At 36.1% G+C, this 24,677-nt stretch overlaps 1 protein-coding gene across 4 annotated transcripts in view; it reads left to right on the forward strand.

Moving 5' to 3' along the window:
* The window catches only part of WRN (WRN RecQ like helicase), a 140,591-nt gene that overhangs the window by 35,403 nt on the left and 80,511 nt on the right, over window positions 1–24,677 (forward strand). For 3 of the 4 annotated variants that reach the window (XR_008667714.2, XM_031013995.3, XM_055348365.2), the window contains 9 exons: window positions 7,238–7,352; window positions 11,926–12,355; window positions 14,831–14,911; window positions 16,300–16,380; window positions 18,918–19,059; window positions 20,027–20,102; window positions 21,599–21,666; window positions 21,970–22,078; window positions 22,962–23,030. Coding sequence is in view for 3 of the 4 variants with exons in the window: in XM_031013995.3 (XP_030869855.3) it covers window positions 7,238–7,352; window positions 11,926–12,355; window positions 14,831–14,911; window positions 16,300–16,380; window positions 18,918–19,059; window positions 20,027–20,102; window positions 21,599–21,666; window positions 21,970–22,078; window positions 22,962–23,030 (1,171 nt within the window). In the remaining variant the exon portion in view is untranslated. Of the gene's footprint in view, window position 1; window positions 5,324–7,237; window positions 7,353–11,925; window positions 12,356–14,830; window positions 14,912–16,299; window positions 16,381–18,917; window positions 19,060–20,026; window positions 20,103–21,598; window positions 21,667–21,969; window positions 22,079–22,961; window positions 23,031–24,677 lie in introns of those variants that run through there. The other variant, XM_055348364.2, reaches the window with a different exon arrangement.

Here is a 24,677-nt window from a genome sequence, read left to right on the forward strand (position 1 = left end):
GGCATTTTGTTGCACAGACCAATGTGAATCCCAGCCGTGTGACCTGGGATGTACCTGTTTCTCCAAGCATGGAATGTAGATACTAGCATAATGTCCGTTTTACCATTTTATAGAATAACTGTGAAGACTTAAAGGGACAAACTATTCGAAGCATCTGTATTGATATAAAGTTATCACTATTCTTGTAGCTTCCTTTTGGAGATTTTAAATGATTGTGTTTGTTAAGATGTTAATTAAATTAGGCCATTTTGCTAAATACTCTTAAAAATATGGCATGACTGCCTCATATAAAATGATATGATATTCTTTATAATTGTCGTTGAGCCTCTGTGGGTGGCAGGCCCTCCTTTATATGTTAAGGTAGAAGAGTCTTTATTCTTACTTCTCCTCCCTGGAGAGCCACTTCCTATGAATGCCTGCTGGTTCTCTGTAGTCAGAGGTCTTGTGGCTGTAACTTAGAGTCAGCCTCCATATCCCTGGGTTCTGCATCTGTGGATTCAACCAACCACAGATTGAGAACATTCAAGCCAAAAAAAAAAAAATTCACAGTTTTAAAAAAGGAAAAGTTGAATTTCTTGCATGGAGTACCACATTGAATCTATATGAATGAAGTGATGCGTAGGCATTGTATAAGGTATTATAAGAAATCCGGAGATGATTTAAAGTATACAGGACAATGTGTATAGATTATATGCAAATATTGCAGCATTTTATATAAGAGACTTGATCATCTATGGATTTGATATCAGTGGGAGGGAGGTTCCTGGAACCAATCCCTCAAGGATACAGAGGAATGACTGTATGTTAATTAACTGAGGCAGGTGATCGGTTTTTTAAGCTGATTAGGGAAACAGTATATAAGAACTTACTTAACTCATAATAAAACTAAAATTCAACAGGGGAGAGTTATGATTTTTTGGCTTTATGGTTTGTGGAATTGCATGTAGGTTACATGTACAATTTTGTTACATGTGCAATTTTGATGAAAATGCTTCCAAGGAATGTTTATGATATTTTTCACGAAAGTAACATATATTAATAACACAGTACTGGAAGTCCTGGTATCTGTGTACTTGTCATTGTAATGCTACATTATTTGACCTTCACTTTTTTTCCCCTTTATTACATTATATGTGTGAGTATATTGTGACATCTTGACTCAGATTCCAGTGAATTGTATTAGGTTGGTGCAAAAATAATTGTGGTTTTGGTAATTTTTAATGGCAAAAACCACAATTACTTTTGCACCAACCTAATAACTAAGATTACCATCTTTTTTTCCTTCCTCCCTTCCTTCCTTTCTGTTATTCAGCCAGAAGTATCAGCATCACTGTTCTCTAATTTTCTTCATGTACATATGGATGATATTTTCGAATGACCGCTTTTCTCTTTTGCTTTTTATTAGACTGTTTTTTTCTTCTTGTTAAAGGATAAAAAGATTAGAACATAAAAGGATATTTACACATTGTTTCCCCATTGACTTATTCCCAAGATGGTAGCTAATAAACACCAAATGATATAGTAGTTAAAGATACATTGACTCATTTATTAAATATTGCTGAGCATTTTACGATATGGGAATACCGTAGTGAACAAGCCAGGCATACTCTGTTTCCTGAGGGGCCTACAGTTTTATTGGGGATATAGATGAGTGAAGAAAGCAATTGCAGTGTAGGGAGATGAGTCTTACGTCATGGGAAAACAAGGTGCTGTAGTTGACACACCGAGAGGCATCTGACACATTGGGGGAAATATTCTAGAATATTTCCTGGAGAAAGTGCAGGTAAAAGCCAGACCTGAAACCTGAGCAAGAGTTAGCTAAGGCCAGGTGCAGTGGCTCACGCCTGTAATCCTAGCACTTTGGGAGGTCGAGGTGGGTGGATCACCTGAGGTCAGGAGTTCGAGACCAGCCTGGCCAAAATGGTGAAACACCATCTCTACTAAAAATACAAAAAATTAGCTGAGTGTGGTGATGGGCACCTGTAATCCCAGTTTCTTGGGAGGCTGAGGCAGGAGAATCGCTTTAATCTGGGTGGTGGAGGTTGTAGTGAGCTGAGATTGCACCATTGCACTCCAGCCTGCACAAGAGCAAGACTCTGTCTCAGAAAAAAAAAAAAAAAAAAAAAAAAAAAAGTTAGCTAGCTGAAGAGTATAGGAAAGAATGGGTACAGGAAATTACAGGTGCCAAGTTAGAGAGGTGAGAGAAATTATGGTATCTATAGGTAATTGAAAGTAATTCAGTATAGTGAACATTGAATAGGGCTGGGCGGATGAAGGCGAAACAGAAAAAGGAAAGCAGATGGGCCATGGTAAGGAGTTTATATCTCCTCCCAAGAGCAATTGAAGTGACTGAGAGTTTTAAACACAGCAGTGAAGTGAATTACATTAAAAAAATAAGAACTTGGGCTCTAGAATAAAAAACGGATGTAGGAGGAAGGCAGGAGTCACAGTAGGAATATCTTTTGGGAGGCTGTGACAATAATCCAAGTGAGAGGTAATGGCAACTTGAGTCGGTTAATTGTGTTGAGAATGGAGAGAAGTTGACAGGTTCAAAATTCATTTTTCTTCTTTTTTTGAGTCTCACTCTGTCACCCAGGCTGGAGTGCAGTGATGCGATCTTGGCTTACTGCAGCTTCCACCTCCTGGGTTCAAGTGATTATCCTGCCTCAGCCTCCTGAGTAACTGGGATTACAGGTGCCTGCCACCACGCCCAGCTAATTTTTGTGTGTTTAGTGAAGATGTGGTTTCACCATGTTGGCCAGGCTGGTCTCGAACTCCTGGTCTCAAGTCTTCCGCCTGCCTCAGCCTCCCAAAGTGCTAGAATTATAGGCATGAGCTACCACACCTGACCTCAAAATACATTTAATAGAGCAAGCATGAGCCACTATGCCCAGCCTCAAAATACATTTAATAAACCAATGGAATTTGAGGTAATGATGAAAGACACATGTCGAGGATCATTCCTGTGTTGTTGGCATAAGCAACAGGGATGAAAAGCATTGAGGAAGAGCAAGATTTTGGGATGTGTTGTCACACAGTTGATTTTAGGTATGTTAAGGGAGGGAGACCTGTAAGACAGCAAAGTGGAGGTGGTGCAAGAATTAGTTGTGTTGGCTGTAGCACAGAGGACAGTTTGAGTTAAGAGAGTTGGGACTGAGAATCCCGAGGAACTCTTAGTGTTGAACATTTGCGTGGAGGAGGGGACACCAAAGGAGTTGCCACAGACATTGAGGAAATTAGGAGGTGTGGTGTGCAGAAAGCCAAGTGAAGAACATGTTTTAAGTAGGAGGATGCTATCAACTGTTTTAAATTCTGCTGAGAGTTTGAGAAACTGAGGACTTAGAATTCATCATTAGATTTGGCAATGCGCCGATCATTTGTAATCTTTTAAACAATAGTTTTGCTGTACTGGGTAGCAAAAGAGTGTCTTGAGGAGTGGTCATTTGGAGCATATGCTATTCAAATAGAGAAGAGTCCACAGGCTTTGGTAACATGAAGGTCCTATAACCATAGCAAGAGAATGAGGTGGGTGGAAGTCATATTAACGTGAATAGAGGAGTAAGTTAGATCTGAGGAATGTGGGAACAGAGACAGGGTCTCATTATGTTGCCCAGCCTGGCTCAGACTCGTGGCGTCAAGCGATCCTCCTGCCTCAGCCTCCTGAATACCTTGGGTTTCAGGCCTCTGCATCTGGCTTGAAAACAACATTTTCTCAGAAGCTTGTTTTAGTTGTTTTAGAAATAACTAAGGCATGTGTAAACAACTGTTCTAGAAGCTTAGTTTGGAAAGGGAACGTTTATTGATGCATATAACACTTATATGTTGGGTGCTTATGTGTCAGGCACTGTTAGAGTTGCTCGGGAAAATTTACAAACCAAGCAAACCATGCCCCTTCATTTCCTTTGGGTGAAGTGAGGGAGCCATGTGGTTATCTGAAGGAAGAGCATAGCAGGATTAGAGGGAAGAAAGTGCAAAGCCTCCTAGGGTGATTGGCTGGCTCTTTTGGAGGAATAGTGCCTATAACTGAATGAAATGAGTGAGGGTAAGAGTGGCAGAAAATGAGGCTAGAAAAGGAGCTTGGGCCACATCACGTAGGGCCTCGTAGGCTGTGAATCTGACTTCATTTCTTATTAATGAAAATAAATACGATGATGGGTGATGGGAAACCCATAGAGGGTTTGGAGCAGAAGAATGATATAATTAAAATTTTATTTTAGAAAGATTTTTCTGGTTGTTGTAAGAGGAAAAATATTTAGCCCCAGGGCATTTTGGCAGAGAGTTAGGAGGCTATTGTAACAGCCCAAGCAATAGACAATAATTGTTTGGATTAGGCGGGTAGCAATAGAGGTGATGAGAAGTCGTAGCTTCTGTAGGTATTTGGAAGATATATATTGTGAGGGATTTGCTGATGAATTCCGTGTAAAGGGTGAGATGTAAAGATTCGTAGAACATTAAGATATTTTGGTCAGATCATCTGATGAATGGAAAGGTCAGTTATAGTGGACAGATTATGAGAAGAACAGGTTTGGGTGAGAAAACTTTAGATTTCAGTGTTGGATATCCTAAGTTTTAGATGATTATTGATATCCAACAGAATATTTTAGTTGGAAATATGATCCCAAAGTTCAAGGTTGAGGTTGGAGATGTAATTCAGATCCGATGGTAGTTAAAGCAGTGAGACTGAATGAGATAAAATAGGGAGTGAATGAAATAAAGAATAGACGTGATATTGACCTCAAGGGCACACCAGCATTTAGAGTTTGGGAAGATGAGGAGAGAGCAGCAAAGAGGACTGGGAGGGCCACTAATGAAGGAGGGAAGTACAGGAGGTGTTTGGTTCTGAAGCCACCTGAAGAAAATGTTTGAAATAGGAAGAAGTTGTCAGTTGCTTTAAATCATTCGGAGAGGTTGAGTGAGATGAGAGTCTAGAATTAACAGTTAGGTTTGATGGTGTGGAGGCCATCAGTAACCTTTTCTTTCTTTTTTTTTTTTTGAGACAGAGTCTTGCTCAGTCGCCCAGGCTGGAGTGCAGTGGCGCGATCTCCGCTCACTGCAAGCTCCGCCTCCCAAGTTCACACTATTTTCCTGCCTCAGCCTCCGGAGTAGCTGGGACTACAGGTGCCCGCCACCATGCCCGGCTAATTTTTTTTTTTTGTATTTTTAGTAGAGACGGGGTTTCACCGTGTTAGCCAGGATGGTCTCGATCTCCTGACCTCGTGATCCACCCGCCTCGGCCTCCCAAAGTGCTGGGATTACAGGTGTGAGCCACCGCGCCCGGCCCATGAGGAACCTTTTCAAAAGCAGCTTTGCTCTACTGATTTGGGTAAAAGCTTAGTTGCAGTTGGTTTGGGAGGAAATGGGAGCAGAAAATTTGAGAGAGTGAGTGTAGACAACTCTTTCAAGGAATTTCGCTATAAATGGGAGTAGAGATCTGAAGACTGAATAATTAGCAAACTGAAAAGTGGGAAGACGTAATTCTCTTATTATTTCATTTTTCTTAGTGAAATAAGAAGTGAAGTTGTTCTCTGAGTAATAGGAGGGTCAAACAGGTGTTAGAAGTTCACAAAGAAAGGAAGAGGTTTGAAATAGTCATTTTGAGACTGGGAAATGTGGAAGAATTAACAGTCATTGCTGAGGGTGCGTTTGAAATCTGTCATGAGTTTAAAATAACTTGTGTCATCATCTATGTGCTTTATTTTCAACTATATTCAACTGCTTGGGTGTAGGCATCAGGTAGGTAAAAAAAGTGGGTTTTATTATGAGTAGAGGTTTTGCCACGTAATTACCACGGAGGGAGGGAAGAGCAAAGGAGTTGAGAGTCTATAGATACAAAGGAATGATTACTGTAATGTGGGTAAGAGAGGAATGGAAGGCTCAGTGGGGAATGGGAGTAGGGATGTTGATAGGTAAGGAAAAGGTGATAGGATCAATGCATTTGGTTCTGCAAGTGTCGAAGTATTGTTGGGGAAAGCATGCTGGAAGGAAAGATAGGGATGCTGGTGTTCTCAGGGTGGAAGGCTTACAGTTGAAGTCTGGAAGTGGTGATTTTATTGGCAATTATAGGGTCAACGGTATGACTATGGAATTGAGTGGCTAAGGTCTGTTGAAGAAAAGATTGTCGGAAATGCAGGGGTCAAGGAACTGGCCTGTGGATGTTGAAGTCACTGGCAGTGATCAAGGAATAGTAGTGGAGTGAAAGTAGTTAATGAATCAGGCACTAAGATCTCCAAGGGATGAAAGGATGCAGTTTGGAGACGACAAGATAACTGTAGTAATCAGGAATAGCAGGTTTTGTAGCTCTGTCTCATAGGCCTCAGAGGAGATGGGCTTTTGAAGGACAAGAGAAATGATGATGAATAAATTCTAAGCAGGGGAAGTGTTTGGGAAAGCAGGGCAGGCTTTGTGCTGTTGATGGCAAATGATGTACCAGACAGGATGAAGTTGAGAATTTGGAAGTTGATCACTGACTAGAAAGGCTTACATTTTATTTTGGCCGGGGGTGGCAGCTCATGCCTGTAATCTCAGCACTTTGGGAGGCCAAGGTGGGTGGATCCCTTGAGGCCAGAAGTTGGAGACCAGCCTGGCCATCATTGCAAAACACTGTCTCTACTAGAAATACGAAAAAAAAAAAATTAGCTGGTCATGGTGGCACATGCCTGTAGTCCTAGCTACTCCGGGGGTTAGGGAATGAGAATAGCTTGAAGCCGGGAGGTGGAGGTTGCAGTGAGCCGAGATCGCGCCACTGCACTCCAGCCTGGGTGACAGAGTGAGACTCTGTCTCAAAAAAAAAAAAAAAAAGGAAGGGCTTACATTTTATTTTGGTGCTGACTGGGAATGAAGGCAATGAGGGATGACTGTTGGAGAAGGCTGTGCTTACTAAACACTATTATTAAGTAGCAGCATACATGGTGTTATACTGACTTCTGATTTTGCAATAGTACAGACAGGTTCAGATTCTCACTTCCACCTTCTCCTTCTGCCTAGGCGAATAACTGCTGGGTTATAGTACATATGACTGCAGATCATTTGGAATTTACTTTAAATGTAAACAGTAAAAATTTGAAAGAGAGGGAAAGTGATTGAGGCAATTTGAGGATTGAATAAGAAGGTCTTTTTGTTGGAATTCATTTAAGGAAAGAAAATGAAAATTTGAGCCCTAATATTATTTAATGAAGTGGCTAAATGAATATCTCTGCTTTGTGGTTTGAAAATTAATATTGATTTTTTTTCTCCCTAGAGGAAGAAATCCTACTTAGCGACATGAACAAACAGTTGACTTCAATCTCTGAGGAAGTGATGGATCTGGCTAAGCATCTTCCTCATGCTTTCAGTAAATTGGAAAACCCACGGAGGTTAAATATTACCTTTTTTTTTTAACTTAAATCAATTCTGTTTATTTTTTTATCACATTTTCCTATATGTGAAGAATACTATTCATTAAGGCTGACTCACAGAAATTTGCTTGAATACACACACACAGACTGATGTATAAATTTGAGAAATATCTTTCCAGTTGTTGAATAGTGAATCCAAAGGTTTAAGCCTTTTCTGTCTGCTTTGTAGGATGTTTTATGAAACAAAGGAATGGAAATTTTATTCATATTATACATTTTGAAATTATATCTGTATTATATTTTTTGTCAAAGCAAAATAAATTATGCATTAAGGAAAATATTTAAGATTCAAAGTTGTCATTTTCTTTCTGTTAATGAGTATCTTTGATTTAATAACATTTATAGTTTGGTCACTTGAAATCTATAGTGACCAAAAGCAACGTCATACGTAGTAGCCTCATTTCTGTTATTATCTGATTATTACTTAAGAATTCTACTTAATTAATAGATTATTAGAACAAAAGTCATTCCAATTTTAGAGATTCTTTTATGGTTAAAGCACTAGGTAACTTAAAAAATTTGGATCAAATGTTATACAGATTAATCGACCTTGGAATACAGGGGCTATGTCTTTTTGGAATCAGACCTTGTCCTGGCCTTAATTGCAGGATGACTTCCTTATTAAATCTCTAAAAGCAGGAATGCTCTGGAACAATGAACAATTAGAATGTGGTAATGTAATTTTGGGCCAAAAAATACTTTGTAGAAATGTGAATCTCTTACTTGGAATAGAAAGAATTCTGACTTGAAAAAGTGCAGTTAATGTGTGCTTTTCTGGATAAGATTTGTGATAGATTTTGATTGAGATTTAAAACCATGATATATAAATTTAGCTTTTTTGTCAAAGTAATTTGCCCCCCTAGAATTTGTTTTGGTAATTTTTAATGCAACTTGGAGAATTTCTGAAAGATGTAACTTTCTTTTTTTTGAGACGGAGTCTCGCTCTGTTGCCCAGGCTGGAGTGCAGTGACATGATCTCAGGTCACTGCAAGCTCCGCCTCCCGGGTTCACACCATTATCCTGCCTCAGCCTCCCGAGTAGCTGGGACTACCGGCGCCCGCCACCCCACCTGGCTAATTTTTTTTTATTTTTAGTAGAGACGGGGTTTCACCGTGTTAGCCAGGATCGTCTCGATCTCCGGACCTCGTGATCTGCCCGCCTCAGCCTCCCAAAATGCTGGGATTACAGGCGTTAGCCACTGCGCCCAGCCTGAAAGATGAACTTTAAAATGGGGAAGGATACTAGTAAAGCCATTTCTTACTCATGTATACATTTTTCCCTCCATGAAATTAGAGCAGCCACCTTTTACATGACTTTTACATGCATTTCAGATTTTTGTACTAGCAATTAAAATATCTCCTGGATGTAAATCACATGTGCTTAATGCTTTGCTTCATAATATCTGTTGAAGTCAATTAAAATATAGAGACAGATCTTTAAATTGAAAATGTTATATTTGGGAAGCAAGAATTAAATTTGGGGCATGTACACAGACTGGGTGTCTTTGGTATCTCTGAAGAACAAAGAGAAGTTTGGAGGTTATAGAAAAAGGAAAATGTGACATATTGTTTTTCCAGAAAGTTCTTTGGCACTAGTAAATTTTGGGGAGTTGGAAGCTCTGATCGGTTAGTGACTGTGGTGGGTAAAACTAGTCTTAGAGTCACAACAGGTTGTTTCAGTATCTATTAGATAAAACGGGTTTTAGGTTACAATAGGCAGTTTCAGCAGCTAGGCTTACAGAAAATTACATTCTTAGAGTAATGTTATGTGCCTTGAGTGCTTTTTTCCCCTTGGCCCTTGACTCTGATTTAGTTGGGTATGACAAGAATTATCTATTTATATAATTACTTTTTACATATTGAAGCTAAATAGGTTTTCTTAAAACTTGGAAATGGGAAATACTGGGTCTTGTGAAGTTTTAGTGTGAAAACGATAACTAGTCTCTTATTTCATGCTCTTTGTAACAAGTCTACAGTAATACCTAATGTATCTAGATGACACCTCAGAACGAGGAGGGAACAAAAAAGACCTCTGAGCAGTCAAAATAATGCTATAAGCATGTATTCCAGCTTACTTTCGGCATTTCTGTGGAGTGCAGGAGGCCACATTTTGTTCATAGATCCAGTTTGACAAGCTTGGGTACTGAGTTAAAGTGAAAATGGTGTAAATAAGTAATGATATTCACATGACAGTAGGTGGAAGTGACAGCTGACAATCTGAAAGAGTGGACAAAACTATAAAAATTAGAACTAAGAACTCTTAAAATAGAACGGTTTGAAGTTTGTTACAGAAGGGAGCAGCTTTATGCTTCAGTGGACTCTGAAGGTATTGGCAGTGTATAGTACCGCTTAGTCATTGATTTAAATTCAGTATATATCTGTTCTATTGCTGTCATGTACTTGACATTCTGCTGGGTGCTAAGGCTGTCTGCAGGCTACTAATATGCATAATAACAATCCTGAAAAAGAAGGAAAAGTATACTGTGCCTTACTGAAGAAGGCAGGACAGCCTTTGGTATTTGTTAGAGTAAATATTAGTTATCTTACATAAAGCATGTTATATTCCCTGATGTCAGGGCCTGATAAATGAGCCCTTACACTCTTGATAGTCAATCTGTGCCACTGTTGCTGTGTTTGTATGTTACACCATTTCCTGTCCATGTAACAGTTAAACTGTATCACATATCTGTTCCTACTAAACTATTTGCATATAATTTTAACATTTGAGTGGCTGTATATAAAGCTAAAAGTTCTTTATAAGATTTATAGAATCTTAGAATGTTTAAATTAGATAACATTAGTGTGCTTTTAGTTTTTGAATTTAATTTTGCTCTTGATTTTGTTTGTGTTAATGTAGACTTTGTCTACGTAAGCTTGAGCCCAACTTTGGAGTGGTGTTTTCAGTGATGGAAGTAACTGGAAATAACTCATGAAACCACTTAGTACTTTTGATAGTTTATTCCCATGAAGGATCAAATTTTTACTTGAGTCATTAATATAAAATTTTAAAAGGCATGTCAGATTTTATTAAGCATGGATTTTAAATATATAAATATTAGAAGACCTAAACAAAATCACTAATGAAAGAGTAAAACATGTCCCTGCCTATCATACTCCCTTCACTTTCACTGATTTCTGCTTCTATGAAGTACTTTAATAAGCTCTACAACAAATAAACAAGACATTGTGCCTCATTTTACACTCTAGCAGTGGTTTTCCATTCCAACTAACTAGATTGGGTTATAATATAGTCATTTAAACTTACTTAGTTAAAATGTTATACATTAGCAACTGCAATTAAGGAGCTAAGAAATTCAGCTCGTATTTATTTATATGCATCTTATCCATAGTTTCTCACTTGTTATATTTGCCTACTGATGGCAAATTGATTTTTTCTGTTCCAAAAATGTAGTGTTTTGAGATTTTTGGAGATGCAAAACAGCATCATTTTCAAATTAGAGCACAATCTTACTTGTTGCAGTTGAGACTAGTAATTGATCAGTGAGGTGAAAAAATTAGGCAAAACGGTATCATCAAAATTTTCTTTCTTTTTTTTTTTGAAACGGAGTATTGCTCTTGTCGCCCAGGCTGGAGTGCAATGGCACGATCTCAGCTCACGGGGACCCCCACCTACGGGATTCAAGGGATTCTCCTGCCTCAGCCTCCTGAGTAGCTGAGATTACAGGCGCATGCCACCAAGCCCAGCTAATTTTTGTATTTTTAGTAGAGACAAGGTTTTGCCATGTTGGCCAGGCTGGTCTCGAACTCCAGACCTCAAGTGATTCACCTGCCTCAGCCTCCCAAAGTGCTGGGATTACAGGCATGAGCCACCGCGCCCGCCCCAAATTTTCTTTTAACTTAAAATGTTAATGTTTGTTTGTTCCCAATATTTTTGTATATGTCAAGGCTTTTTCATTATATACAGGCCAGCTCTTTGGAGTTCTGCATAGTGTTTCTTGTTTAAACCACACCTATAATGTACCATCTACAATTTCCAATTCTTTAAGACAGAGTGAAAAATTAAGACACCTGAAGCAATCTGAGTGTGGAGTCCTAGGCATTATGATTTTCCTTGAGACTTTTAGGGTTCTTTTATCACAGTTTATCAAACACCTTTTTTTTTTTTTAACAAAAAAGAAATTTACAAAATCTTTCCATGTATTCAACTTAGAATTTAATGAAATAGGGTTTTTTTTTTTTTTGGAGGTCATGTATCATCAACTTTCTTTACATTTAATGAAATTAATCAACAAAAAACATATAGTTGACATAAACAAATTTGGGACCAAGCACTACTGACTCTTAGTAAACATACAAGTCAACTGTTGGTGCAGAAGTGCCTCGATGCTAGAGAGTAGCCTGCAAGCTGTAATTATATATGGGCATTAGGGAATGAAGAACAGCCTTAATACTATTGATCTTTTAAGTGAAGGTCAGCTTAGAAAGCTTTTACTTGTTAAAAAGCTTCACAATTTGTCCTTGTAGTTAATGCAATTGAAGTTGAATTAATCTTTCTTAATTTTTTTTTTTAGGGTTTCTATCTTACTAAAGGATATTTCAGAAAATCTATATTCACTGAGGAGGATGATAATTGGGTCTACTAACATTGAGACTGAACTGAGGCCCAGCAATAATTTAAACTTATTATCGTTTGAAGATTCAACTACTGGGGGAGTACAACAGAAACAAATTAGAGAACATGAAGTTTTAATTCACGTTGAAGATGAAACATGGGACCCAACACTTGATCATTTAGCTAAACATGATGGAGAAGATGTACTTGGAAATAAAGTGGAACGAAAAGAAGATGGATTTGAAGATGGAGTAGAAGACAATAAATTGAAAGAGAATATGGAAAGAGCTTGTTTGATGTCGTTAGATATTACAGAACATGAACTCCAAATTTTGGAACAGCAGGCTCAGGAAGAATATCTTAGTGATATTGCTTATAAATCTACTGAGGTACTAAATAAAGAGGAAGCACATTTTTAGTTATTAGTAGGGTCTGGCAGACTTTATTCGCGTAAAGAGACAGATAGTAAATATTTTAGGCTTTGTGGGACATACAGTCTCTGTTGCAGTTACTCAGTTCTGTTATTGTAGTGTGAAAGCAGCCACAGACAAATGTAAACGAATGTGCCTGTCTTTCAATAAAACTTTATCTACAAATACAGATAGTGGGCCACATTTGGCTTGCGAGCTGTAGTTTGCTGTTCCTGACTTAGTATGATATGCAGCATTGTGTAGTGGAAAGATTTTATAGTATCAACAGACATTTGTAGGAGTTTGCTATTTTATAATTTTGTATGCTTTTTTCATAATAGATATCTCTGCTTTTTGTGGATTCTCTTCATATCTACTAGTGTTTACTCTTCCGACTTTGATTTTTGGGGGTGTATTTTATTTCTTTATACAGAATTTTTTTCTTTTTTCTTTCTTTTTTTGAGACAGGGTTTTGCTGTGTCACCCCAGCTGGAGTGTAGTGGTAGGATCTTGGCCTCCTGCGGTCTTCAACTCCTGGGCTTAAGCGATCCTCTCACCTCAGCCTCCCTAGTAGCTGGGACCACAGGCCTGCACCACTACACTCAGCTAATTTTTGTATTTTTTGTAGAGATGGGGTTTCGCTCTGTTGCCCAGACTGGTCTCCAACTCCTGGACTCAAGTGATCCACCTGCCTTGGCCTCCCAAAGTGTTGGAATTATAGGTGTGAGTCACTGTGCCTGGCCCAGAATTTCTTTACTTGCTCATGTGAGAGAGTTTCTAATAAACTCCTGATGCTTTTGCTTGACACTATAGTTTTACTGTCATCTCAGAGTCAGATTTTTTCCTTAATTTCTTCATTAAATTAATTTCTTAATTTCTCATTTGTTTTGCATTAGTTTACAAAATTACTTAAGATGCCTATATTCTCTGAAATTTTATATTTTATTTCATGATAAATAAGTTTAAAAAATTAGATTTGACCATTTAATTAGAGTTATTTCCCCATCATTTTTCTAATGGCAACAATAATTTTAGCATTTGAGCAATTCTCTGTATTTTGGTAACTATTAGTAATTACTTTTATCAGTATAAACATGCATTTCATTTTAAAATGGTTTTCAAAATATTCTCATACCAACTATTCATAAAAGATGTTCCCCTTCTGAGAAATATCAGTTTTTGCTAACATCTGCATTTCCCTTTGATTTTCTAGGAATTTCTTATTACGTATACACTTTAAGTGATATGTTTCACATAATATTATAGGATTATCAGGATTTCATGATTTTTTTTTTTGAGATGGAATCTATCTCTTTCGCCCAAGCTGGAGTGCAGTGGTGCAGTCTTGGCTCACTACAACCTCTGCCTCCCCGGTTCAAGTGATTCTCCTACCTCAGCCTCCCGAGTCGCTGGGATTACAGGTGCCCGCCACCACACCCGGCTAATTTTTGTATTTTTAGTAGAGATGGGGTTTCACCATGTTGGCCATGCTGATCTCGAACTCCTGACCTCAAGGGATCTGCCCGCCTTGGCCTCCCAAAGTGCTGGGATTACAGGTGTGAGCCACTGCACCTGGCCTTGGATTTCGTGATTTGACTGACATCTTTTACACCAATTATTGCCATTTTTTATTGGGTACTAATTATTAGTATTGTTTTCTTTATTAGTTAAATAAGAAGTAAAAGAACTTTTAAAAAATAAAATAACTTTTTTTCCTAGTAAAAAGCTTATTTTCAATTTTTTTTATTGCTTAAATTTTGCAGGTTAATTAAGGCTGTACTTCTTTTTCCTACTTCCTGTTTAAATATTTGGCATTTTTTGAGGGTTTTCTTTCTATGGATTTTTGTGGGGGATCCCATCTCGTTGGACACTTGGTTCCTGGAGATTGCCAAATTATTGAAAAGTTTCCTCATACCCAAACATTGGCAATAGACTGAATAAATAACATCTCTGACATTATTTTTCAATTATATAGAGAATGCTTTTTGTAAAATACTGATTTATTTAAAGATATTACAATCATAGTAGTTTTTTGCAATCTTTTTTAAATCAGTGGATGTCAAGGAACAACTATTGTTCTTTGTACGGTATTTTTCAACATTGTGAAGAGTTCTTATACTCAAAAAGTTTGGGAGACACAGTTTGACATTGTTTAACCTGAGTTGAACTTGTCATTTTGTATTCTTGTTTAGAGCAGGGATTTTATTTTGTCTCTTTATCTAACTTTGTATTCCTAACTATTTCTTTCTTTCTCTTTGGTTCTTTGTTTCTTTGTTCATTCTTCTCTCTCTCCCTTTTTTTATCTATCATATAAATATGTAAATATATATTATATATCCATTAGGGAAGAGGAAGTTGTCTAAAGATATCTAGTATATAGGAGCTTTGTTCTGCAGAAAAGAGGATATGAAGTCAATTATATTGGAAATTAATGCTTAATACTTTTTTTTAAAGCATTTATCTCCCAATGATAATGAAAAGGATACGTCCTATGTAATTGAGAGTGATGAAGATTTAGAAATGGAGATGCTTAAGGTATGTTTACAATTATAAAAATATTACTTCAAGTTCTTTCCAAAGGACATTTAATTAAGTAAAATATTAACTAATTCTAAACCAGGTTCCACCACAATGAAATTGCTACTAATTATGTGACATTAGATTTCACATTTTCCAATTCATGTTTCTTTCATGTAGTCTATAAATAATGGGTTAGAGGTAATTTACTAATTTTAAATGTGCTTTCCTTGTTCCTTCTTATTTTTTATTTTGAGACAGGGTCTCACTCTATCACCCAGGCTGGAGTGCAGTTGCTCCATCTCGGCTCACTGCAACCTTCACCTCCTGGGCTCAAGTGATCCTCCTGCATAAGCCTCCCGAGTAGCTGGGATTATGGGCATGCACCACCATGCCCGGCTAATTTTTATAGTTTTAGTAGAGACAGGGTTTCACCATGTTGTCCTTGCTGGTCTCGAACTCCTTACCTTAAGTAATCCACCCGCCTTGGCCTCCCAAAGTGCTGGGATTACAGGTGTGAGCCACCGCACCTGGCCTTGGATTTCATGATTTGACTGACATCTTTTACACAAATTATTGCCATTTTTTTATTGGGTACTAATTATTAGTATTGTTTTCTTTATTCGTTAAATAAGTAAAAGAACCTTTTTTTTAAAAAAGAACTTTTTTCCTAGTAAAAAGCTTATTTTCAATTTTTTTATTGCTTAAATTTTGCAGGTTAATTAAGGCTGTGCTTCCTTTTCCTACTTTCTGTTTAAATGTTTGGCATTTTTTGAGGGTTTTCTTTCTATGGATTTTTGTGGGGGGTCCCATCTTGTTGGACACTTGGTTCCTGGAGATTGCCAAATTATTGAAAAGTTTCCTCATACCCAAACATTGGCAGTAGACTGAATAAATAACATCTCTGACACTATTTTTCAATTATATAGAGAATGCTATTTGTAAAATACTGATTTATTTAAAGATATTAGAATCATAGTAGTTTTTTGCAATCTTTTTAAAATCAGTGGATGTCAAAAACAGCTATTGTTCTTTGTACAGCATTTTTCAACATTGTGAAGAGTTCTTATACTCAAAAAGTTTGGGAGACACAGTTTGATATTGTTTAACCTGAGTTGAACTTGTCATTTTGTATTCTTGTTTAGAGCAGGGATTTTATTTTGTCTCTTTATCTAACTTTGTATTCCTAACTATTTCTTTCTTTCTCTTTGGTTCTTTGTTTCTTTGTTCATTCTTCTCTCTCTCCCTTTTTTATCTATCATATAAATATGTAAATATATATTATATATCCATTAGGGAAGAGGAAGCTGTCTAAAGATATCTAGTATATAGGAGCTTTGTTCTGCAGAAAAGAGGATATGAAGTCAATTATATTGGAAATTAATGCTTAATACTTTTTTTTAAAGCATTTATCTCCCAATAATAATGAAAACGATACATCCTATGTAATTGAGAGTGATGAAGATTTAGAAATGGAGATGCTTAAGGTATGTTTACAATTATAAAAACATTACTTCAAGTTCTTTCCAAAGGACATTTAATTAAGTAAAATATTAACTAATTCTAAACCAGGTTCCACCACAATGAAATTGCTACTAATTATGTGACATTAGATTTCACATTTTCCAATTCATGTTTCTTTTATGTAGTCTATGAATAATGGGTTAGAGGTAATATACTAATTTTAATTGTGCTTTCTTTGTTCCTTCTTTTTTTTTTTTTTTTTTTTGAGACAGGGTCTCACTCTGTCACCCAGGCTGGGGTGTAGTGGTGCCATCTTGGCTCACTGCAACCTTCACCTCCAGGGCTCAAGTGATCCTCCTGCATGAGCCTCCTGAGTAGCTGGGATTACAGGCGTGTGCCACCATACCTGGCTTATTTTTGTATTTTTTGTAGAGATGGGGTTTCACCATGTTGCCCAGGATGGTCTTAAACTCCTGGGCTCAAGTGATCTACTGGCCTCAGCCTCCCAGCGTGCTGGGGATTGCAGGTGTGAGCCGCCGCATCCAGCCCTGTGTTCCTTCTTGTGTTACTTTCTCATAATATTTTCCTGGAATATGGGTAGTGATTTGGCTCTCCAGTATTGAAACTGAGTTTCCTTTCTTCCAATTCATGTGTATCCATTTTTATTTGGAAGTTTTGTTTTTATACATTCAATAATCATCTTTACTTTCTTTGGTATTATTTACTATGGATATTTTATATTATATAATTTTCAAATGGATTAAATGGTTCAGTTTTACTCTTATTATTGAGATTGAAAATACTAGTTTATAATTTATATATTTTCTATTCCTTTACCTCTAATTTCTTTGTCAGGTGTTACTAACCAAAGATGTATAATAAGAAAAGCCAATGTAGCTAAATTAAGTAAAAAATGAAGAAAAACACAGAAGTTCACCATTATGCATTTTTTTATTCCTAATCTTTAGGTTGATGAGATTTTTTTATTTTTATGAAATGAGATTAATTTCTTGACTTTTTTAGTTTTGAGGCCAAGTAATGAGTAGTGAGTAAGAATGTATATTCTAGGGCCAGGCATGGTGGCTCACTCATGTAATCTCAGCACTTTGGGAGGCCGAGGCAGGAGGATCACTTCATTCCAGGAGTTTGAGACCAACCTGGCAACATGGCAAAACCCTGTCTCTCCAGAAAAATACAAGAATTGGCTGGGTGTGGTGGCATGCACCTGTAGTCCCAGCTACTTGGGAGGCTGAGGTGGGAGGATCACCTGGGGAGCCTGGGGAGGTTGAGGCTGCAGTTAGCCATGACCATGCCACTGCACTCCAGCCTGGGTGACAGAGTGAGACCCTGTCTCAATTAAAAAATTAAAAAAAAAAAAAAAAGTAGATTGTGAATTCAGATGTAGGTTTGAATCCCAGCTTTTCCAGTTAGTATCTGTGTGACTTTGGGGAAGTTTCTTAGCATCTTTGATACTCAGTTAACAGTTGTAATTATTTTTTAAGGTATTGCTTGAGAAGAGCTTAGTATAGAGCCTGACATTTAGTAAGTGTTTAATACATATTAGCTAACAGTAAAACTGGAACATAAATACTGAATTGTATTTTGTTATTAATTATACATTTCTCTGAGAAGTACTGTTCCAATAGTACATTTATAGGAAACTTGTGGGCATCTACAAACGTATACATTAAATCTCTTAGAAGGCAACCTGGATGCCCATATTAGAGAACTCTATTTTAAAAATGCATTCTAAGTCTGTTTGTGGACTTGAATAAAATAAAACAAACAGAAACAGAAACAGAAACACTTCTTTCTTCTGCCTTCAGGCTTGAAATGAACATACTTTTTTTAAAAAAAACCTTCAAAATGAAAATATTAAATAAAAGGTTTAATAGAAAGTAAAAATTGTAGTTTAATAAAGTCTTCCTGTCTCTTCATAGTTAAAAAATGTTATAGATGAAACAATTTTGAAATATTCTTGAAATAGATAATCTTTATTTAGGGGAGAATGTCAGATACTGTCAAGCCAAAATAAAAACAAATAAATTTATTTCACATTTGTAAAATTCCTTTTCTAAAATGATTTGAATCTTTTGTTGTTTTGACAATTCCAAAACACGTTTATTGTTTGCTCATAGTTTCAGCCTTATTCAGAAAGAATGCGACTGACACATGATACAGAGAAACTTGTTACAAAAATAACATTAAAATCCACGTTTACTACTTGAGAATCGAAAATATTGAGGTGCAATAAAGAATAAAATATTTTAAATTATCCAAATTTAAAATTTATGATAGCTTTCCCCAGGGGCAGTTTATTATATGCTATTAATGAGCCTTGTTTATGCTGGAAATGTTCCATCTTTGGCCTTGCGCCTTAGAAACCATTCATGAGCACATATTTAAACTGGAGCACACATGTTCTTTTGTAGTATGGCTTGCACATCTGCCAGCTTTCAACAAAATTGTAGGCCCTGTTAATAATAGTCCTTTTGTGTTTGGTGAAAAAGATACGACACTGTCAGTGGTTTTGCTTTTAAGATTTCTTTTAAACTTTCAGTCTTTAGAAAACCTCAATAGTGGCACGGTAGAACCAACTCATTCTAAATGCTTAAAAATGGAAAGAAATCTGGGTCTTCCTACTAAAGAAGAAGAAGATGAAGAAAATGAAGCTAATGAAGGGGAAGAAGATGATGATAAGGGTAAGCACTGAAGTATGTTTGAAATGACTCACCTGTGATACCTACCACTGACTTTAACTTAGGATCCAGTTTTGGATGGTTTGGAGGTCAGGGACTTTGTGGCATATAGTTAATTATTGGATCCTTATAAGCTTTTGTCTCCTTAGTGCTTTTATCTCCATAAAGCACAATCTTACTACTTAGAAAAATAGAGTAATAGCATTATGATGATAAAAATATCTTTCCCTTCTTTTTTTGTATTTCTCCAAATCATTATAGTTCTCATTTAGAGTTATTAAAGCTGAGAACTCTAATAATGAACTTTTATTGTTTAGTGGTAAATTATCTTGATTCTTTGTTTTGCCCTTTCTTGGCCACTCAGGAATCTTTCAGGCTCACTGTGGACAGGGAAAGTGACTTGGGTAGAGCTAACATAACTTCATTGTGCTGTGCAGTTAGAATTTTGACCAAAGATGTAGGTAACTAACTTTTCCTAACTAAATTAGATTTAGGTAACTAAACTGAACGAGATTTTGGTAACTAAATTTAGGTGTAACTACATTTAGCTTTAGGTAACTAAAACGAAGATTTTATTTTATCTGTGGACTTTTTTAGTGCAGGACTAATGTAATTTCTGATTACCATTAATTGAAGGTTGGTTATATGATAACATTTGGATTGGTATATTGCTTGCCATGGTTTGTTCTAAATGTTAGCCTTTAGAAGTATTCCTGATTCTAAAACATCGGTTTTTTTAATAGTCCTGGCAAAGTGTGAATCACAACAAAATTCTAATACTTAAAAGTAATCCAAGTGTCACAGATGGTACCCAGAAGACCAGTTTGTATTGAAATTAAAAAATAGAAAACATTAACCCATGATAGCTGTCACTGTATTCTTTCAAAGAAGCCAATGAAATAAACTGTTTTCTCCCTCTATGTGGTGTGTTTCTATTTGAACATAAATGTGCATTTTATTTTATTTCAAGACTCTTTGTTGCCAGCACCCAATGAAGAGCAAGTTACTTGCCTCAAGATGTACTTTGGCCATTCCAGTTTTAAATCGTGAGTATAATCTCAGTTAATCAAATCACATATTTAGTATTCTCTTTAAAACAAGGGAAAAGGCAAATAACCTGTCTGCTTAACAGCAACAGCACAACTTCACTATAGTTATACATGCCACACTGTATTTTCTGTGTGACTACAAAATTATTTCAAAGTGATATTTACATAAAATTCATTTATGCAAGTTGTTTTTATAAGTGAGGAAAAATGGTTTTCCTTTAACTGAGCAGTTCTGAGTAGAAACTAGTTTGAAGATACTTATAGATAAATGTTAATTTAATACTGACTTGTTTTTCATTAAACGAGTGTCTATGTGCCTGTTTTGTGTATATTACCCAGAACATGCAGATGTACTAGAAGTTCTTAATACAACAATTTGAGGAATGGTGATAATCTTATCTATTTTAATGTACTCAAAGTTTGTTTACATCTAACAGGCACATTTTTGTGAGGATTAAATGAGATGAATAAGAATGAGATGAACAAGTAAATGTGAATAAAACTAATAAGTATGTGAAAATCTAGACTGGATTTTTCCTATTCTGAGAATTTAAAATATAATCCACTGAAGTGTTTCTTTCCTTTTTTCTTTTGATCTTAAACATTTTTTATGTATGTCTTACATACAGAAAAGTGCACATGTTGTAGAGATCAATGAATTTTCATAAACTGGGCACCCTGTGGCCAGCACTTAGTTAAGAATAGGTCAGTAACAGCATGCCAGAAGACCACCTCTCCAATTGATTTTTCCCATGATATTTTATTAAGAAAATTTTCTAATATGTAGTAAAGTTGAAAGAACTTTTTTCTATGCATGTCTGTATTCCCACCACCTAAATTAAACTATCATTACTATACTTGCTTTATCACATATCCATCTATTCATATCTCTATCCATCCATTCATTCATTCCAGTTTTAAAATGCATCTCAGGGTCAATTGAGGACACCATTACACTTCCACCTAAGTATTTCAGCATGTAAATTATTAACGAGTTAAATATTTACTTACAGTTTTTTCTTTGGTGTAAAATTTGCACATAAGGAAATATAAAACTTTAAGTGTACATTTGCAAATTTTAAATATACATGTGCATACCCATGTAACCCAAATTCTTATCAAGAGATATTATTATCATCATCGCACAGAGTTCCCTTATTTCCCTTTTCAGTCAGTCCTTGGCCCTGAGCATTTCTCTTATTATTTTAAAGTATTGATTCTTTTGGATATCTAGTATGAAGCTTAGAATCTGTTTTTTACTTTAGATGTATGTAGTGAAATTTAATACATATACCAAATGGTAGTTGTTAGTTAGCTTGAATGGGAGGTTGGTCAAATGGCGTTGTTTGTTTTAAAGTTCCAGGTTTGTGCATTTATGTATGAAGTTTGAAAATAAATTCTATAAGAGGAAATGAAAAATTGAATGGATTTTAATTTGTACCTTGGGTTTCTTATTAATAAAACAAAATAGCTTTTTGCTTTTCACCTTCAAGAGTTCAGTGGAAAGTGATTCATTCAGTATTAGAAGAAAGAAGAGATAATGTTGCTGTCATGGCAACTGGTAAGTTGTACTTAAGCAAATAACCTAATCCTTTAAAAAAATAAAACATAAAGAGTTTTAAATGCTTAATCTTTCATTAAACTCTCAAAATACAAATGCAACTACAAATGATGTAAAATATAGAAGAGAGTGAACAAAGAACAGATGCTCAGATTTATGTATCAATTAGCTTTTAGGAAGATAGCATACTAGTATTGACCATTCATCTGTATAAGTACATTGTAAAAAGAAATGAAAGCATCAAAGGTTTATTTTTATTTGTATATTTTTTTCATTTTATTTTTATATTTTTTTCATTTCAAGGATATGGAAAGAGTTTGTGCTTCCAGTATCCACCTGTTTATGTAGGCAAGATTGGCCTTGTTATCTCTCCCCTTATTTCTCTGATGGAAGACCAAGTGCTACAGCTTAAGTAAGTCATGTTATCATTGCCACAATATCACCCTCTTTTTTTCTTCTGTGGGTGAAACATCTGATCCATCATGCATGTTAAGATCTAGTTCACAATAACACATTTCTGCAGGTATTGCTTTATCTTTATTGGTAATAAATGACCCTTTAGTGGAAGAGCTTATCTTCTTTCTTGTGTTCTCTGTAATTCAAAGCTACCAGGTGGCCCTGATAAAATTTTTTTAAAAAACATTATTACTTTATGCTGGTTTACATTGAATATCTCAAAATTCTTTTCTCTTTTTGTTACCCTTGCTTTTTAGCTTGATAAGAAGTGTATACATGGAAGTATATTTTTTATCTATGAAAAACTTTTCAGCTTCTTCAACCTGAGCTTGCAATCTGTTTTTTAAATTGATACATAATATCTTTACATATTCATGGGGTACTGTAGTATTTTGATACACTCATATCAAAGACACTTGATCAAATCAGGGCATTTGTTCATCAACTTGAACATTTATCATTTCTTTGTGCTGGGAACATTTCTAATCTTTTCTTTGAGTTTTTTTGAAATATACAGTGTTGTTGTTAACTATAGTTACCCTACTGCTGGTTAATGAGTACAAACATACAGTTAGAAGGGATGGGTTCTAGCAACCTATTCCTTTACTCTCCGTCATCCCCTGCTGCCCTGAGCTTGCAGTCTCTTTCAAAGACCCACCTTAAAAACTTGCATTCTGATAAGACCCTTGAAGGAATTTGCTTATCAAGTTAGTAAGTGACAAAAAAGAAAATTGCAAAGAACAGGAATATAAATTATTATATTTCTTTATTCTTTCTCACTTAGGAATGATATGTGTAATGTGTACGTGGTGCCAGAATATTTGTTTTTCTTCTTATAGAATGTCCAACATCCCAGCTTGCTTCCTTGGATCAGCACAGTCAGAAAATGTTCTAACAGATATTAAATTGTGAGTAATTTTTTTCCCCCAACTTTTATTTTGGATTTATGGGGGTGCATATGCAAGTTTGTTACGTGGGTGAATTACATGTTGCTGAGGAAGTTGTGAGTAATTTATGTGATTTCTAATCATGTGGTCAGATGTCTGTGGTATATGAGAGAATTTTGTACACAAACAAATTTTACTAAATGCATGAAAAAAAAGTCCATGATTTTAAAATGCACTTTCTTTTGTACCTTTGCAGGACTGTTACTTTTTAAATCCTTCAAACTTGAAGAAATCTGTTATTCTCAGTTCTTGGGCTATAAGATTAGCATTGTACTCATAGAATTATAAAAATTTTGGTTTTGGAAGAGAAGTTGGAGAATATAAAGATTTGCCTCATTTTATAGATGAGAAAACTGAGGCTCAGAGACAAGTAATTTGCCCAAAATCACACAATGACTGGCTGAGCAGGGACTGGATTCTAGGTCTCTTGCCCAACCAATTCTATCGTGATGTAGTTCCTAAGGAGAATGTCATCTCAGATACACATACACACACCCATTTTGTGTGCGTGTGCATGTGTGTGTGTGTATATGTACACACACACAAACATATGTATACTTATATATACATACACACACATATATTAATATATATGCATATATATGCATGTTCTAATTCGGAACATTTTCATCACTCCCAAAAGAACACCCCTGCCCATTAAGCTGTTGCTTTCTTTACGTGTATATTAGTATATACATACACACGAGATACACATATATTTACTGAGTTTTGATAAATGCATACAAAGATGTAAACCAAACCTCTAACAAGATACAGAATATCACTGACACTCTAGAAAGTTTCTTCATGTCCCTCCCCAGTCTGTCCTTCCATCCTCCATCCTAGGCAAGCCACTGCTCCGATTTTCTCTACCATAGTTTGGTAGAATGCCATATAAATGCAGTCACACAATATTAACTCTTTTGTGTAAGACTTCTTTCATTTGGTGTAATGTTTCTGAGATTCTTTCATGCTGTTGCATGTATCAGTAGTTTTTTGTTTTGTTTTGTTTTGTTTTTGTTTTTTCAGAGTCAGGGTCTCCTTCTGTCACCCAGGCTAGAGTACAGTGGCGCAATCATAGCTTACTGCAGCCTCTAACTACTGGGCTCAAGCTATCCTCCTGCCTCTCAAGTAGGCTAGGCTGCAGGTGTGTTCCACCATGCCTGGCTAATTATTAAATTTTTTGTAGAGACAGGATCTTGCTTGGTTGCCCAGGCTGGTCTTGAACTCCTGGCGTCAGGATTGTTTCCAGTTTTGGATTATTACAAATAAAGCTGAGACACATATAAGTCTTTGTATGGACATATGGTTTCATTTTATTGATACATGTCAAGGAGTAGGATGACTGGATCATGTGGTGGATATATGTTTAACTTTCTTTTTTCTGAGATAAAATTAGAAGGCGATCCTCCTGCCTTGGCTTTCCAAAGTGCCAGGATTACAGGCATGAACCACCACCGCACCTGATGCAGTTGTTGTTGTTGTTGTTGTTTTAATATCTGATTATTATTTTATTGTATTTCATTGAATATAGCACAGTTTGTTTTTACATTTTCTTATTGATAGACACCTAGGCTATTTTTCTGGTTTTGGACTGTTACTAATAAA

The sequence above is a fragment of the Gorilla gorilla genome, chromosome 7, assembly GCF_029281585.2.
Source record: "Gorilla gorilla gorilla isolate KB3781 chromosome 7, NHGRI_mGorGor1-v2.1_pri, whole genome shotgun sequence".
NCBI classification, from domain to species: domain Eukaryota; kingdom Metazoa; phylum Chordata; class Mammalia; order Primates; family Hominidae; genus Gorilla; species Gorilla gorilla.